The sequence below is a fragment of the Dipodomys ordii genome, unplaced genomic scaffold (assembly GCF_000151885.1).
Source record: "Dipodomys ordii isolate 6190 unplaced genomic scaffold, Dord_2.0 Scaffold31, whole genome shotgun sequence".
NCBI classification, from domain to species: domain Eukaryota; kingdom Metazoa; phylum Chordata; class Mammalia; order Rodentia; family Heteromyidae; genus Dipodomys; species Dipodomys ordii.
Window position 1 is genome coordinate 10023710 of NW_012267247.1, and position 16997 is coordinate 10040706.

Below are 16997 nucleotides of genomic sequence, written 5' to 3' on the forward strand. Positions count from 1 at the left end.
GCCCAAAGGTGGCATTCAGAATCCTCTTCTCCAGACTCCTCAGGTGGAAGGACCCCAGCTCACATTAAGTGGACAACTGAGTGTGTGCCCACATGTGTCTATGCCCCAGCCAAGCACTATAAGGCTGCACATGTAGCCACCACATCCTATGAGAACACAGGTGTGCACAGGCTCTGTGAGTGAACAATACCATTGTACATGGGTCCACATATGGTGTCCACACATTTAACCCAGATGGTGCAGTCCTGGGGCAGTCTCCATCTTGGAGGGCCCTAAAAAGGATACAGATATCCATCAAGTTGTCATACAAGCTAACACATAGAGTGTTCTGGGGAGGAGGATGCAGATACAGAGTAAGCTGAGATTGAGAGGGATCAGGTGCATGTGTGTGTGTGTGTGTGTGTGTGTGTGTGTGTGTGTGTACATGTGTGTGCTCACCCCCTGGATAGGACACTGGAGCTCACAGGAGGACTCAGGACTCAGGGACACTTTGGCACTGAGGACAGACTATGACCCCATGTGTAAGGGCTGCACATGAGCTCCATCAGCCACTATGTTTTATAGCAAAGAGGCCTGAAGGACACACTGGGGCTGGCCTTGGGGTTTGTTCCTTCTCTGACAGTGGGAGGGGAAGCCAGGTATGTCCAAACCAAGGCAACTCTGAGATGCTCTCCAACTTGCCAACCTCACCTCCCTCTTTCTCTCTCTCTCAGATGCACTCCATCCGGAATCTGCCTTCCGTGCGGTCCCGAGAGCAGCGCAGAGAGGATGGCGTAGAAGACATGACCCAGCTGGAGTGAGTGGGTGGAGCCAGGGAGGGAATCACTCTAGGGTCCCTATATGCCTAGCCACATGGCCTGATATCTGCCTCCCAGAAAATTTCAGAGCCTCTGTTTCCCCATTTACAGAATGGGTACCAAGAAGTTTCACAAAGGCCAAATACATGCAATTGAAATCTCTGTGAATCAGACAGGCTTCAGCTCAAGTCCCATTGCTTATCAGCCAGACCACTGGGGCTTAAATCAGAGTCTTGAGCTTGCTAAGCAGGTGCTCTCCCACTTGAACCATGCCCCAGGCCTGTTATTTTATATTTCTGTGCTTCTGTTTCTCATCACAAAATGGGAAGACAGATGCTTGATCTCTCAAGGACTGGCATGTTTGAGATATTCAAAATATGAGGGTCATGCTGGCTACCATCATCATCCAATCACACCAACTAAGACTCAGGTTTCCCACCTTGGTGTCCCCTAACCCCCAACAAAGTAGACACAATAGTTACCATGCCCATAAGACAAACAAAGAAACTGAGGCACGGTTAGATGAAGTAACTTGCCTAAGATCTCACAGATGCCAGTAGTTCATGCATATAATCCTAGCTACTGCCAACCTGGGCAGAAAAAAATCCATGAGATTCTTATCTCCAATTAACAATCAAAAAGTCAGCAGTAGACCTGTGGCTTAAGTGGTAGAGCATCAGTCTTGAGCAAAAAATAAGCTAAGAGACAACACCCAGGTATTGAGTTTAAGCCCCAGTACCATAATGATAACAACAATGAAATCTCACAGATGGTTAGTGACAGACAGGCCTTGAACTCAGGCCTGCCTGACCGAGGCATTGTACACAGTAAGGAAGGGCCCACGCTAATCAGGCCCCAGGGCACTGACAGCCTTTCCATGGCATTCCAGGGACCTCCAAGAGACTACTGTGCTGTCCAATCTCAAGACCAGATTCGAACGTAACCTCATCTATGTAAGTCCTGGAACTGATGGGCCCGAGGCCCTGCTTAAGAAGGCAGCTGCTTCCTGGTGTTAGAGGTAGTACAGTTTTCTCCTGCTGGGCCCAGTGTGACCTGTGGTATGAACACTGGGATTTCACTCTTTCAACATAGAATGTTAGAGCCTGGAGCACCAAAAATCAGCAGTCTTAAAACACAGTCTTGTATGGTGAATGCAGAAACAGAGACATAGAGACAGGGAATCCAGAAATATGTGAAAACCCTCCCCATCCCCTACATGCTGGGTATCTGATAGGTAAAGCTTAAACAGTCCTAGAAAGGGGTGGCAGGGGTAGAAGGGAGCTCCCTCTCTCTAAAATGACAGAACAGAGGGCCGTAGAGCTGGATCCACAGAGAAGAAAGAAGAGACACACAGCTGTTCCCCTGGCCTCCCTGACCCCCTCCCTACTCCAGACAATAGAGGTTTGACCTGGAGGCATAGGCTTCTAGAGCCTGGGCCTGATCATGAATGAGCAAAGTGGGCAGAGGCAGACATAGCTAGTATTGCAGGATCACAGCTATGAGACTTGGCTCACTCCATAGCCTCAGCCTTAGCAACACCAGAGACCACACTATTAGACCACAGGTCGCCTTCCCACTGTAGATAGTAATATGTCCCCTTGGAAAGGGGGAGGGGATCTAAGCTCCTGGAGCAGGAAAGGGAAGGCCACTTTAACCCATGGCACTGAAGCAAACTGTCTGTCAGCAGACATACATTGGCAGCATCCTGGTGTCGGTGAACCCATACCGAATGTTTGGGATCTACGGGCCAGAGCAAGTGCAACAGTACAGCGGGCGGGCCCTGGGAGAGAATCCCCCGTGAGTGTCTTCAGACTGGGGAAGGGCTACCCTGGGGTGTCCAGGATCATGGGCTGGGTTGATAGGAATAGTGAACACCTCTGCTCAGTTCACAGTCTCTCCCCCTCTCTCTTCCTCTCTCTATAGGCTTAGCCATGGTCTTTCTGGAAGCCAGTGAGGTTTAGGGTGGGGGTGCGGGATTGTCAGGATTGCCTGCTTGGCTAGACAGAAACCCCATTCCCCACTTCCGGGGGCTTGGATGAGGAGACAGGACTAGCCAGTGACACCTAGTGGCCTGTCTTCCCCAGGCACCTCTTTGCGATTGCTAATCTTGCCTTCGCCAAAATGCTTGATGCCAAACAGAACCAGTGCATAATCATCAGGTGAGACAGACTGTGTTTGGGTAGGGGACCAATGGCAGGACCTTGGACCTCAGGTCTGCATCCATCAGACCTGCTGTGAGACCAAGAAGATCACTGGGGCAGATCCAGAGAAACAGAAAAAAAAATTAACTTTGCTCTGCCCCTTTGCCTGACTAGTGGAGAGAGCGGCTCTGGCAAAACGGAGGCCACGAAGCTGATTCTGCGCTACCTGGCTGCCATGAACCAGAAGCGGGATGTGATGCAGCAGGTATCTATCTGTCTATCCAGGAGTCCCAGCTAAGCACTTTTGCTGAACCCATATCATATGCTCCTAACAGGCCAGTCTTCTTGGCCCCCCTCAGAAGAGGGAGAGGCTGAATTCCAGGAGGGCTGGTGGATCTGACCCAGGGATGTTCTTTCTCCATCCCTTCTACGCTCCTGTGTTTCAAAAGCAGCTTTGGGTTCCATGCCTCCAGAACTAGGTCACAGTAGGGATCATACAAGCAAGGGGGCCAGCCTATTTCTCTGGCTTGGCCTTACCATCTGGGGCCATCACATTTTCATACTCAGAGCCTATGCTGACCCAATGGTAAAAAGGCAAGACATAGCTGAGTGATGGTATAAAGCAGCATATGCAGGGCCATGTGACAGAGATTGCTAAGTCCTCTAGACCTGGGAATACCAGAAGCTCATCCAGGTCAATAAAGGTTTGGTGAGGACCTACTATGCTCACAGACAAGGCAGCAACCATCCAGACAAATGCTCATGCTTTTGCAGGAATTCCATTCTAAATGGAGAATGCAGAAAGGAAACGAAAAGTAATAATTTATAGTTATGCAAAAATGATTTTTTTATAAATAAAGTGTGTCAGATTGTCATATTCTAGGGCCATGCATCAGCCCCTAGACCTTGGGCACTGGGTTCTTCAGACTCACAGGTTTATGCCATAGGGGCCCAGAGAGATCCCTCGATCCCACCATAGTCTGTGGCTCCCTATGGGGTGAAGAGGGGACTTTATCATCGACTTGCTTCTATTCTTTTCCCTTATTTCTTTTCTTGCTTCCCTGGTGCTCCTGAAGATAAAGGTACTGTGTATATGTATGTGTGAGCATGCATGCATGTGTGTATATGTTAGTGCAGTGTGGATGTGTGTGTGTGTGTGTGTGTGTGTGTGTGTGTGTGTAAAAGGACTGACTCATCCTGGGGACTTGTGGTCAGGGGCTTCCCCACAAGCATCCTAGTATCCTAGGGTGCTTCCAGAGAAGGGTATGAGACAGAGCATGGATGGGGGCCATGGCACTGGGGAGACCCTGGGGCTCTACAAGAAGTCTACTTCAGGTCGACCCTCACAAAGTGGGGCTCTTGGAGGAGGCCATACCTGCCATACCCAAGCTCCCAGAATAGTGTCCAGCTCTTCCATGCACACCTGTCTTCTTGGGACCCAGATCTTGGAGGCAACACCCCTCTTGGAGTCCTTTGGTAACGCCAAAACTGTCAGAAATGACAACTCCAGCCGCTTCGGGAAGTTCATGGAGATCTTTCTGGAAGGGTAAGTAGAGCCATGGCAGGCTCCCAAAAGCCTTGCAGAGCCCCCCTATATCCCTTGAAAACAGTCCCAGGCCAAGTAGCCAAGCAACAGCATCACCGACCCCAACATCAACTGTTCCTCTGGTTGTGTTTTCCCAGGGGCGTGATCTCTGGTGCCATAACCTCCCAGTACCTCCTGGAGAAGTCTAGGATTGTGTTTCAGGTGGGCTGGTCCCCGGGCCTAGGGAGGAGGTGGGCACAGAACTCAGAGTTTGGCACGGAGTGGGGGGAGGAGAGGGTGGCTTGACAGATATCAAAGCAATGAACAATGTACACCAATGTGTACATGTGAACCTATGACCTCATGGCTTCTTCTCCCCGTCCCCTACAGCACTTGGCTCTGCCACCAGGCCTCTGGGCCTCAGGGCCTTTGTGTTCACTGTTTCCCCTCTGAGGCACACTCAGCTCTGTGATACCTGTGTGGCCAAACCCCCGCATCTTCTTGCCCAGAGAAGTGAACCCACTTAAAATACAGCCTTCTCCACCTACCACAACTCCTACCTTTCAAGGCCTCATTTCTCTCCAAAAGCTTTTCACCCAATTTTTTACCTTTAACCAGTAATTTGCTGGTTCCATCTTCCCAGCTTAGTAGATCAGCTGTATTAAGTTAGCGACATCTGTTGGTCTACTTCCTGCTGGGTCCCAAACTCCTAGGGCAGGACCCAAGGCACAGGAAGACTCAGCCAGAATTCCATGTGTGCACATGTGGGCTGCTGATACACATGCATGTAGGGGTGTGTGGACAAGTAAAACTGAGAGAAGATGGTTGTCTTTATCTGCCCAAATGGTTTTCTGCCATCCATCATACCCAAGGCTTCTCCTCTTCCACCCTAGTGGGTGCCAGCCCGGGAAATGCTGGGCAACCTTGGCAGGCTTGTGTGTACGAGTGTGCATGTCCACATACAGTGTGTGCATCTGAGCATTGCACAACTGGGGACCACCAAGGTGGGCAACTCCCTTCTCTGCACCCACTCTCTCCCACCTACTCTGCAGGCCAAAAACGAGAGGAATTACCACATTTTCTACGAACTGCTGGCTGGGCTACCTGCCCAGCTCCGACAGGCCTTTAGCCTCCAGGAAGCCGAGACCTACTATTACCTGAATCAGGTAAGCATCTGGGCAAATTCGAGAGCCCCTCCATAGTCCTCAGGCCAGGAGATTCCAGCTGTGGTATCCTAGTGGTTAAAGAAGAGGACAGGTTTGGGGAAAGCATCTCCCAGAAGCAAGGAAGCCAGGAAATGTCATGTCTAAATCAGAGGATTTAGACAGACCTCAGCAAAACTGGTCAACATAAGGTCACCCCTCCATCCTGTACCTCAATTTCCTCGTCTGGGAAATGGGGACAACACAGCACCACTGTGCAGAGATGCACTGAGGCATTTCTTGTGTGTCATGAACTTAGCCTGTAGCCTGAGCTACTGTTTTTATTTTCACCATCACTGACAAACTCTAGGGGCAAGCCCCTGCTATTTATCACATGGAGTCTATGAAACCCCATCCTAGCTGGGCACAGGTATTTCATATCTGTAAGCCTAGCTGTTCAGGAAGCTGAGATCTGAGGATCACGGTTCAAAGCCAGCCCAAGCAGAAAAATCTCCATGAGACTCTTATCTCCAATTAACCACTAAAAAACTGGCAGTAGCACTGTGGCTCAAGTGGTAGAGCGCTAGCCTTAAGATTTGAGGATCAGGGACAGCGCCCAGGCCCCGAGTTCAAGCCCACAACCAAACATACAGAGAGGGAAAGAGAGACAGAGAGACAGAGAGAGAAAGACAGAGAGACAGAGAAAGAGAGAGAGAGAGAGAGAGACCCCATCCTGAGCCACCTCTGACTCACCTGGGCCCTAAGAATTAAAACAGAGGGGCTGGGAATGTGGCTTTGTGGTAGAGTGCTTGCCTAGCATGCATGAAGCCCTAGGTTCTATTCCTCAGTACCACATAAACAGAAAAGGCCAGAAGGGATACTGTGGCTCAAGTGGTAGAATGCTAGCCTTGAGCAAAAAGAAGCTCAGGGACAGTGCCCAGGTCCTGAGTTGAAGCCCTAGGACTGCCGAAAGAAGGAAAAAGAAAGAAAGAAAGAAGGGGCTGGGAAGGTGGCTCAGTGGTAGAGCGCTTGCCTTGAATACTAGAGGACCTGAGTTCGATTCCTCAGCACCACATAAGCAAAAAGAAAAAAGCCAGAAGTGGCGCTGTGGCTCAAGTGGTAGAGCGCTAGCCTTGAGCTGAAGAGCTGGTTCGATTCCTCAGCACCACATAAGCAAAAAGAAAAAAGCCAGAAGTGGCGCTGTGGCTCAAGTGGTAGAGCGCTAGCCTTGAGCTGAAGAGCTGAGGGACAGCGCCCAGGCCCAGAGTTCAGGCCCCACAACCAGACCCAAAGAAGAAAGGAAGGAAGGAAGGAAGGAAGGAAGGAAGGAAGGAAGGAAGGAACTGAACCAGAGCCAAGGCCATATGGCCAGTCAGGGAAGAGTAGGACCTAGTGATTTCATATTCCCCAGCCAGAGTCCCTGACCCCAACTCCTGCCCTTGCCCAGGGTGGGAACTGTGAGATCTTAGGCAAGAGTGACACAGACGACTTCCGCCGCCTTCTGGCTGCTATGGAGGTGCTGGGCTTCAGCGGTGAGGACCAGGATAGCATCTTCCGAATCCTGGCCTCCATCCTGCACCTGGGCAACGTCTACTTCGAGAAGTATGAGGTGAGCCTTCACAGGGTCAGCACCCAGGACGCAGTTGTGTCTATGACCATGGTTTTTTTTTTATTATTCCTTTCATTTATTTATTTTGGTACTGGGGACCAGACCCAAGGCCTTGCATATGCTGGGAAGGGATCTACCCCTAAGCTACACTTCTAGCTTTTCCACCCATCTTAATTACTGTGATATGCTTCAACTACCTCTCAGAGCTACCTTCCCTCTTTTCACACACACACACACACACACACACACACACACACACACACAACTCAAGGCCTTATGTTCTTGCTTGGCTTTTTTTGCTCAGGGCTGGTGCTTTACCACTTCAAGCCACACCTTCACTTCCAGCTTTTTTCTGGTTAATTGGAGATAGAAAGCCTCATAGACTTCTGAATGGGCTGTTTCAAACCTCGATCCTCAAATCTCAGCCTCCTGGGTAGCTAGGCTCAACAAATCTTCCATTTCTTTCCTTTTCTTTTTTCTCTTCTTTTCTTCACTCCTTTCCTTCTCCTGTTCCGAACTCAAGACCTCCCACTTCCACTTAGCTTTTTGTTGTTGTTGTTCAAGGCTAGTGCTCTAGCACTTGAGCCACAACTCTACGTCTCTTCACTCTTCTTTTCCAGACTTTTCCCTAGCATGTCTAGCTTGTGTCTGTTTTTCACCCAAACGTTAAGCTCAGCATGGCTAGTCCACAGCTCACTGCCCTTCGTGTTTTGCATAGACGGATGCCCAGGAGATAGCCTCGGTGGTGAGTGCTCGGGAGATCCAGGCCGTGGCGGAGCTGCTGCAGATCTCTCCTGAGGGCCTGCAGAAAGCCATCACCTTCAAAGTGACCGTGAGTCCGCTGCTCCTGGGGCCTGCCAGGCCAGAGCAGTCCTTCCTGTGGGGCATCTTCCATGGGTATCTCTCTTCTTCTCTCTCTGACCGTGTTCATTGTCCAGAGTTCTAACCTCAGACCCCAGAGGCATTATACTCACCATCTGAATAGTGAACATGGGCATAGGCTGTTTCTGTGGCTGGCATTCTCTTCATCTTTTTATACCTGCACAGGTACTCCCTCCACCAGGAAGCCTGACCCCTGGCTGGATAAGGGCCTCTTCTGGGTCTTCAAGTCTTAAGCCTTCCCCCTCCCTGGGTGATTCCATTGTGGCCTATGTCTGTTGACGCTCCTCTCCTCCATTAGATCAGCAGTCACGCGCCAGCCAGCAGGAGGAGGGGGAGTTCTGTCCCTCCTAGGGCCAACTGCGTACCTGAAACCAGTCACACCATCTCTCCAGCCTTCCTTTTCCTTCCCCCTCACTTTCCCCACTCCTCCAGGGGCTTCCTGGAGGTGGTGGCCAGCCAGTTGTCACTCAAAAGCCATGTCTCTCCCAGGAGACCATGCGAGAGAAGATCTTCACACCTCTCACTGTGGAGAGTGCTGTGGATGCCAGGTGAGGCTATATCCCTATCCCTGCCTAGCCCCTGACGCCCAGCACCTCTGCCCCGTGCCCTACCCAGCCGAGCACCGACTCTGTCCTAGGGATGCCATCGCCAAGGTCTTGTACGCGTTGCTGTTCAGCTGGCTCATCACCAGGGTCAACGCGCTGGTGTCCCCACAACAGGACACACTGTCCATTGCCATCCTGGATATCTATGGCTTTGAGGTAGGGCTGTGTGAGTGGGTGAGGGGCAGGACACATTGTTGTATGTGCTATTCCCTACAAGGGACCCATCCCTTACCATTCTTTGTCCCATCTCCCTGTTTTCCTTCATCCATTCTCTAGGAGCCCTCCTCCCCACAAGCTCCTAGGAGGGAGTGGGTAGCACGAAGGAAAAGACAAGACCATGGTCTGGCCCTTGGCAGCACCCAGTGCTGGGTAGAGAACAGTGGGAGTGGGTAGAGAGAATAGACTCTAACAGACTTGTGTGAAGAAAGGCATGAAAAAAAAGGTAGCCAGGACTGGGAACTAGCAGAGGGACCCTTTTCCTCAGCTGTGCTAGAGTCAGAGGCTTTCTGCAGGGAAGGGACATTCCCGAAGACAGGAAAGCCATTATTGCTGGTGTAGTGAATAGTATATGTAAAGGCCAGGAGGCACAGGAGACCATGGGTCTAGGAGCCAATGTCTTTTTGTGTGTGTGTGTACCAGTTCTGTGGCTTGAACTAAAGCCCAGGTGTTGTCCCTGGATATTTGTACTCTGCCACTTGAGCCACAGCTCCACATCCAGCTTTTTTAAACTAAAGATAAGAGTCACATGGACTTTCCTGCCCAGGTTGGCTTTGAACCTTGATCCTCAGATCTCAGCCTCCTAAGTAGTTAGGATTGCAGATATGAGGCACCAGCATCTGGCTCCAATTTTTTTTTTTTGGTTTGGTACTGGGGTTTGAACTTGGGACCTTGCCTTGACTTAGCTTTCTGGCTCATGGCTAGTGCTCTACCACTTGTGCCACACCTTCAACCTGGCTTTTTGCTGGTTAACTGGAGATGGAGTCTGGTAGACTTTACTCCTCCAGGCTGTCCCTCCAAGTTTTATCTTCCCATTTAGCTAGGATTACAGGGGTGAGACACCAAAGCCAAGGAAAGACCAAGCAGGCCAAAGAATGACCAAGTTCAACTTCCCCATCCCCCCACAGGACCTGAGCTTCAACAGCTTTGAACAGCTATGTATTAACTATGCCAACGAGAACCTTCAGTACCTTTTTAACAAGATCATCTTCCAGGAGGAGCAGGTGTGCAACCCATCCACCTTTCTGTCTCTGACTTCACTGGCCAAAGGGACTCCTTGAAGATAGACAAGGACATACAGGTTCTACAAGGGCAGTTCCAAGTTGTCAGGAGACTCATAAAGGAAAAGCATTCTAAGCAGGGAACTGGGAAATGCTCAGGCCTACATTGCAGAGGCAAAGGTATTGAGATTCTGTACCTAGAGAAGAGGGGCAGCTCTTCTTGTCCTTTGAGGAGCAATCCCAGGCGGAGAGAGCAGCAGGGCCCTGGGAGTTCAGGTTGTTAGGGGTGAACCTCCTGATCTGGAATGCATGCAAGCAGAGCTGTTTAACCAGCTTCCTTCTGGTGATTGGGCCGCATGGCCTGCAGGAGGAGTACATCCGGGAGCAGATCGACTGGCGGGAGATCTCCTTTGCTGACAACCAGCCATGCATCAACCTCATCTCACTGAAGCCCTATGGCATCCTGCGCATCCTCGATGACCAGTGCTGCTTCCCACAGGTGAGCAACATGCACCAAAGTAGCCTGCCAAGGTCCTCTGTGCTTTGGCCTGGGTTGGGGAGTAGAGTGGGGCCGGAGACAGTGTAATAGGACACTCACCCTACCATTCACAATCTTGGATGAATGGGGCTGGATGGGGTCGGCAGGTGTTTGGAGGAGGCTGTACCAGCTTGGGTAGTCCCAAGTAGCTTCCTAGAAGATTGGGCCTCAACTGCAGATCATGAAGCACAGGACAAGATGGCAGTGGGAGGGCACCGACGGCTGGACTAGAAAGAGGCAGCTGGGAGCAGATTCAGCAGCATAGGACCCACGGAGACCTTGGTGCCTAGATAAGGCAGCTGTTCTAAAACAGGGATGTGGACTACCATGGAAAGCTGTGGGCTGTTCCTCTCCAGCACCCACCAGGGAGCAGTCAGGGCTGGAGAATTTAACACCAGGCTAGGAACAAGCACCCAGGCCCGCTGATCACCCCCTGGCCCTGCCACCCACAGGCCACAGATCACACATTCCTGCAGAAGTGCCACTACCACCACGGCGCCAATTCACTGTACTCCAAGCCCAAGATGCCCCTGCCCGAGTTCACCATCAAGCACTACGCCGGCAAGGTCACCTACCAGGTGAGCGCTGAGACAGCCCAGCCAAAGGTGTTACGACTCCTCTGTAGGATGAAGACAACACAACCTGGACTCAGCCATGCATACCTGTTTCAGTCCTGACTGTTACACAGTCCTTGCTGTGTAACCTTGGGCAAAGAGGCGTTGGAAACATGCCGCTACTGTGTTATCCAGATACCCTGCTTCGAGACTACACAGAGTAGGGATGGAGGTAAGCAAGGACCAGCTTCCACCACACTATGGGTCCTCTTTCCCAGGTGCACAAGTTCCTGGACAAGAACCATGACCAGGTGCGCCAAGACGTGCTGGACCTGTTTGTGCGAAGTCGTACTCGGGTGAGCATACCTGGCCTCCACTGGGTGTCCCCTGGCCCCAGCCCCGCCCCTGGAGGCTCCTCCCCTGGAAGTGACCTTTTCCAGTGTGGCCCGCCTCTGTTGCCACACCCATTTCCTCTTGGCTGCACCCCCAAACTGGGTTCCTTCTGCTAGTGCGAGAAATGGGAAGGTACCTACCCCGTTCTCTCTCTGGTATACCCCAGCCAGGGGCCAGGATCTGGCCCCACTCCCAACCTGGATCCTGTACCCACCCTGCCTTGCCTTGCCCTATCAGTTCCAGATCCACCATCCTGGCCCCGCCTCCAATTGGGCCCCACCCCAACTATCCAAGTCCTGTTTCCCCACCCACCGTTCCTGTCACACCCTTTTTATTGCTTGCTTATTCCTGCCTATTCAAGCCAGCCTTGCTCTCTGCCTGCTTACTGGGCATGGGCCAAGCTGTTTGTCCAGCGCCCTCTCCAGTGTGACCATGAGGCCTGCAGAATGCACAGCTGGTCAATAAGCAATGATTGCATGTTCCTCAGAAGGAGTGGGAAAACACAGTGTCATTACGGAGTGGCCCCTAGGAAGCCTTGAGACCCTATGTTGTGAACCCCGCAGGCTATGATGGCACAGAGGGCAGAGTCTCAGACTTCTTTTTTGGGGGGGGGGTCCAGTTGTGGGGCCTGAACTCTGGGCCTGGGCGCTGTCCCTCAGCTCTTCAGCTCAAGGCTAGTGCTCTACCACTTGAGCCACAGCGCCACTTCCAGCTTTTTGCTTATGTGGTGCTGAGGAATCAAACCCAGGGCCTCATGCATGCAAGGCAAGCGCTCTACCACTGAGCCACCTTCCCAGCCCTTCTCAGGCTTCTTCAGTCCAGGGACTTAGCTCTGTTTTCTCTCTTCCCTCATTCATCTCGTTGGACTATCCAGCTCTGTTTTCCCTGTGGTCTCTTGTCTCCAATGCTTTGCCTTGTCCCTCTGTGCTGCCATCCCCCCAGATTGTGGCCCACCTCTTCTCCAGCCATGCTACACAGGTTGCCCCTCAGCGCCTGGGCAAGAGCAGCTCTGTTACCCGACTCTACAAGGCGCACACAGTGGCTGCCAAGTTCCAGCAGTCACTCCTGGATCTGGTGGAAAAGATGGAGAGGTGGGTAGGGCAAGGGGACAGACGGCCTGGCCTCCCCTTCAGTCCACCCTATGATACTCAGTGGGTGAACACCTTCCTTTTTTAAGGTTTCACATCTCCTTCCCCCTGCCCTTGCCCAGGTGCAACCCCTTGTTTGTGCGTTGTCTGAAGCCCAACCACAAGAAGGTAAGAGCCAAATTTTTGATTGTGCTGTGTGACCATGAGAAAGTGGCTTGACCCTTCTGGACCTCCATTGAAAGTGCCTTGGTGGGCTGGGTGCTGATGGCTCCTGCCTATAATCCTGGCTACTCAGGAGGCTGAGATCTGAGGATGGCGGTTCAAAGCCAGCCCAGGCAGCAAAGTCCATGAGACTCATCGCCAATAAACCACCAGAAAGCCGGAAGTGGTGCTGTGGCTCAAGTGGTAAAATGCTAGCTTTGAGCTGAAGAGCTGCGGGTCAATACCCAGGTCCAGAGTTCAAGCCCCAGGACCGACCAAAAAAAGAAAAAGAAAAAAAAAAGTCTAGCAATGACAAAGAGAAGCTCAGGGACAGTATCCAGGCCCTGAGTTCAAGCCCCAGGACTGGCAAAAAAAAAAAAAAAGGGCCTGGGTGAGCCAATGATCTTCTCTGGCCATCCCTCCAGGAGCCCGGTCTCTTTGAACCAGATGTAGTGATGGCACAGTTACGCTACTCAGGGGTACTAGAGACTGTACGGATCCGCAAGGAGGGCTTTCCAGTGCGGCTGCCTTTCCAGGTGTTCGTTGACAGGTACCTTTGTTTGGATAGCTCCTAGCCTCATGCACCTTACCTAAGCCCCCATAGCCTTAGGAAGCTACAATCCAGGACCTGTCATGCCAAGTACAGCCTGCTCAGGCTGTGCACTATAAGACATATTCTGTTACATGATAAATACATTTATTGTTTTGCCTTTCCTCCCCCTTCCCGCATCTCCCCTCCCTCCCCCCCACCCTAGTTTTATTATGTCTATTGAGTCCATAGAGGGGTCATTTTAATGGGTATTCTGACAAGTTTCCAGCAGATGGCAGTGAGTGTCTTGTTCAGCTGAAGTCACCTATTAGAATTTTCTGACATCCAGTAGTCTTGAGGACAGAGGGCCTGCCAGTCTCTAATGAGATACTCTAAGTGGAGCCACCAGCTGGGACTGGGCCCCTAGACATAGGATTGCTGTGGGAACCTGGAGTCATGCGTCTCCTGGGGTTGAACTGATGACCTCAGGCTGAGTTAGGAGCACCCCTCCCTCCCCCCAGGTTCCGCTGTCTGGTCGCCCTGAAACACGATCTGCCCGCTACTGGAGACATGTGTGTGTCGGTGTTGAGCCGCCTGTGTACAGTCATGCCAAACATGTACCGCGTTGGGGTCAGCAAGGTGTGTCCTACCCCACAGTCAGCCCTTGAGAGACCCCAAGTTCAGGAATGTTCCATTCCTGTCCCCAAACCAATCCAGTGGACCGTCAGTGCCACTTCCAGACCTTTGTCCAAGTGGCTCCTGATGCCTGGGTACCATCACCCCTGTGTTCACAGCTTCCGACTCCTTCCAGCTCGGCCCCGGCAGGCTGCCTGGTATCTGGGGAGGGCAAGCCCCCTCCAGACTCCCGGCTCTGACTTATCTCCCCCCTGCTCCCCTGCCCTCAGCTGTTTCTTAAGGAGCACCTGCACCAGCTGCTGGAGAGCATGCGCGAGCACGTACTGAACCAGGCAGCCCTCACCCTGCAACGCTACCTGCGTGGCTTCTTCATTCAGCGCAGGTTCCGCTCCCTGCGCCGCAAGATCATCTTGCTTCAAAGTCGGGCCCGAGGCTACCTGGCCAGGTGCGGGTCCCTTGGGGCCCTAATGGGTTTGGAAAGTTCTGAACTCAGAGGTATGCAAGCTGAAAGGGCCTTGCAGTATGAAAGATCAGAGTCTCCGTCTCTGCTTTTCTTTTTTTTCCCTCCTTCCCCCCCTTCCTCACTTCCTTCCTTCCTTCCTTTCTCTCCCTCCCTCATTCCCTCCTTCTCTCCTTCCCTCCCTCCCTCCCTCCCTTCCTTCCTTCTTTCCTTCCTTCCTTCCTTCCTCAAACCCCCTCCCCTTACACCTTTTGTTCTGGTGCTGGCACTGGGGTTTAAACTCAGGTCCTGGGCTGGGAAGGTGGCTCAGTGGTAGAGCGCTTGCCTTGCATGCATGAGGCCCTGGGTTCAGTTCCTCAGCACCACATAAGCAGAAAAAACCAGAAGTGGTGCTGTGGCTCAAGTGGTAGAGCGCTAGCCTTGAGCTGAAGAGCTGAGGGACAGTGCCCAGACCCAGAGTTCAGGCCCCATGACCGACAAACAAAAATAAATAAACTCAGGTCCTTGCACTCTTACTTGGCTTTTTGTGCCCATGGCTGGCATTCTACCACTTGAACCACAGTTCCACTCCATTTCTGGCTTTTTGCTGGTTAGCTGGAGATTATGGCTTTGAACCTCAATCCTCAATCCTCAGATCTCAGCCTCCTGAGTAGCTAAGATTACAAGCACGAGCCACCAGAGCCCAGCTTCCATCTTTGCTTTTGGATACTCTTCCTCCATCTCCACACCCTGTAGACTGATGGGTGGGGATTCAGCTGAGAGGGACTCCCCCCTACACCTTCTCAGGGACCTCAGCACTATGATCTGATGGGAAGCACACAATTCGCACAAGGTTAATCCAGACCATACTGCTTGATTTGCTGTGTGGCTTTGATCAAGTGGCTGTCCTTAAGATCCAGTTCTCCTTTGTGCCAAAGGATACCAGAGTCGAGTCCCAGAGGCACTTCTACCTGTAGCCCCAATCCTTGATCATCCCCTTCTCCCCTCCCCTCCCCCCCCCACCAGACAACGCTACCAGCAGATGAGGAGGAATCTGGTGAAGTTCCGCTCCCTGGTACACACCTACGTGAACCGCCGTCGCCATCTGAAGGTATAGTCCTGGGGCTGGGACACCACAAGGTGAGGCAAGCCCTTAGCACCCAGGAGATGCCTGCTGGCCTCAAATAGTCCCCAGCCTCAGTCTCTCCGCCACTACTGAGCTGTGTGAGCTCAGGCTCCTCTGTAGCCTCAGTTTCCCCATCTGCCTTTGGTAGCCAGAAAGGTTGCATGTGAGCATCTACCCTGGTGCTGGGATCCTGGTGGGGGCTTCAATAACCTGAACATCCTAGAAGTGACCTGGATCTGGATCTTGATATTAGTCTCGGCCCAATGGCACATAAACCAACCACCAAAGACGCAAGCCATCCCCAAAGCATGGAAAACCCCATGTTGTGTAAACGTTTCAGCACAATGCAGGTTCTATTATGTGACAGTGGAAGGATTTCTGTTGCATACACTCACCTACTTGCTAGCAGTTTTCTTCCTGTGTCTCTATCCCTTTTGCTGCTGTCTTGTTTTTGCTCCACCTCCCTCCTGTCCATTCCCTGTCTCTCTGGCCACATCTCTGCCTCCATGTACCCCCGTCAAGTGGGGCAGTAGCCTCCTGATGACAGGATGCTACCCTTGCTTTTTGTGCCCGCCCTGCCCGCCCTGACCACCTGCTGTCCTGCAGCTGAGGGCAGAGCGGAGGCGCCGGGTGGAGGAGGCACGGCTGCGGGAGCAGGAGGTGGGTGTGGAGGCTGGGTGGCAGCAAGGGACAGGGAGGGAGGCCGGCAGGGGGGATGTATGGCATCTGTGTCCTCACTCCTTGTCATTTCTCTAGGAGCTGAGCAAGCGGGAGGTGGTGGCTGTGGGACACCTGGAAGTGCCTGCTGAGCTGGCCGGGCTCTTGCAAGCAATAACAGGTATGTCAGCTCAGGACAGTAGGGGAAGGCAAGGGGACAAGGGCACCCAGCCACCACAATGTGTCAACCTCCACAGGCCTCAGGTTGACCAGCGCACCACGAGTGGCCCCCGTACGGACTCCCCGGCTCCAGGTTGAGCCTCGTGTCACACTGCCCCTTGATATCAACAACTACCCCATGGCCAAGTTTGTCCGGTGCCACTTCAAGGTAAGGGCTTCATAGACCAGAGGTGGGCCCTGACCACTGGCATCTCCTACTGGGTGCTGGTAACGTACTGTTAGAAACAGCTTGGGATGTTGGCTTGTCGTGTAAGAATGAGGACACTAACTTGAAAGGAACTTGACAAGGTGAAGTTCACTTCTGCAGCTGCTGGGACTGGCTGGACTCAGGTTCACCATCTACAAAAGGAGATGGCTTAATGAACAGGATATAAGCAAAATTCAAGGAGCTTCTAACAGAATGTCTCAAGTAAAATGCAGCAGGATGGGCTGGGAATATGGCACAATGGTAGAGTGCTTGCCTAGCATGCATGAAGCCCTGGGTTCGATTCCTCAGTACCACATAAACAGAAAAAGACGCAAGTGGCACTGTGGCCCACTGTGGTAGAATGACAGCCTTGAGGGGGAAAAAAAGCTTAGATTTATTTTTTTTTTTTTTGTCGGTCGTGGGGCTTGAACTCTGGGCCTGGGCGCTGTCCCTCAGCTCTTCAGCTCAAGGTGAGCGCTCTACCACTTGAG

The 16997-nt window shown here is 52.2% G+C and overlaps 1 protein-coding gene across 2 annotated transcripts in view; it reads left to right on the forward strand.

Moving 5' to 3' along the window:
* Myo15a (myosin XVA) overlaps positions 1 to 16997 on the forward strand; it is a 52107-nt gene that overhangs the window by 4658 nt on the left and 30452 nt on the right. Inside the window, exons 2-26 of one of the 2 annotated variants that reach the window (XM_013016398.1) lie at positions 714 to 796; positions 1687 to 1750; positions 2485 to 2594; positions 2882 to 2956; positions 3113 to 3205; positions 4377 to 4484; positions 4622 to 4685; positions 5516 to 5629; positions 7053 to 7214; positions 7933 to 8046; positions 8586 to 8644; positions 8734 to 8857; positions 9826 to 9921; positions 10286 to 10417; positions 10909 to 11034; positions 11289 to 11366; positions 12346 to 12494; positions 12614 to 12659; positions 13118 to 13242; positions 13743 to 13860; positions 14127 to 14302; positions 15323 to 15407; positions 16029 to 16082; positions 16179 to 16260; positions 16337 to 16467. In XM_013016398.1, the coding sequence (XP_012871852.1) occupies positions 714 to 796; positions 1687 to 1750; positions 2485 to 2594; positions 2882 to 2956; positions 3113 to 3205; positions 4377 to 4484; positions 4622 to 4685; positions 5516 to 5629; positions 7053 to 7214; positions 7933 to 8046; positions 8586 to 8644; positions 8734 to 8857; positions 9826 to 9921; positions 10286 to 10417; positions 10909 to 11034; positions 11289 to 11366; positions 12346 to 12494; positions 12614 to 12659; positions 13118 to 13242; positions 13743 to 13860; positions 14127 to 14302; positions 15323 to 15407; positions 16029 to 16082; positions 16179 to 16260; positions 16337 to 16467 (2568 nt within the window). The remainder of the gene's footprint in view (positions 1 to 713; positions 797 to 1686; positions 1751 to 2484; positions 2595 to 2881; positions 2957 to 3112; positions 3206 to 4376; positions 4485 to 4621; positions 4686 to 5515; positions 5630 to 7052; positions 7215 to 7932; positions 8047 to 8585; positions 8645 to 8733; positions 8858 to 9825; positions 9922 to 10285; positions 10418 to 10908; positions 11035 to 11288; positions 11367 to 12345; positions 12495 to 12613; positions 12660 to 13117; positions 13243 to 13742; positions 13861 to 14126; positions 14303 to 15322; positions 15408 to 16028; positions 16083 to 16178; positions 16261 to 16336; positions 16468 to 16997) is intronic. The other variant, XM_013016399.1, reaches the window with a different exon arrangement.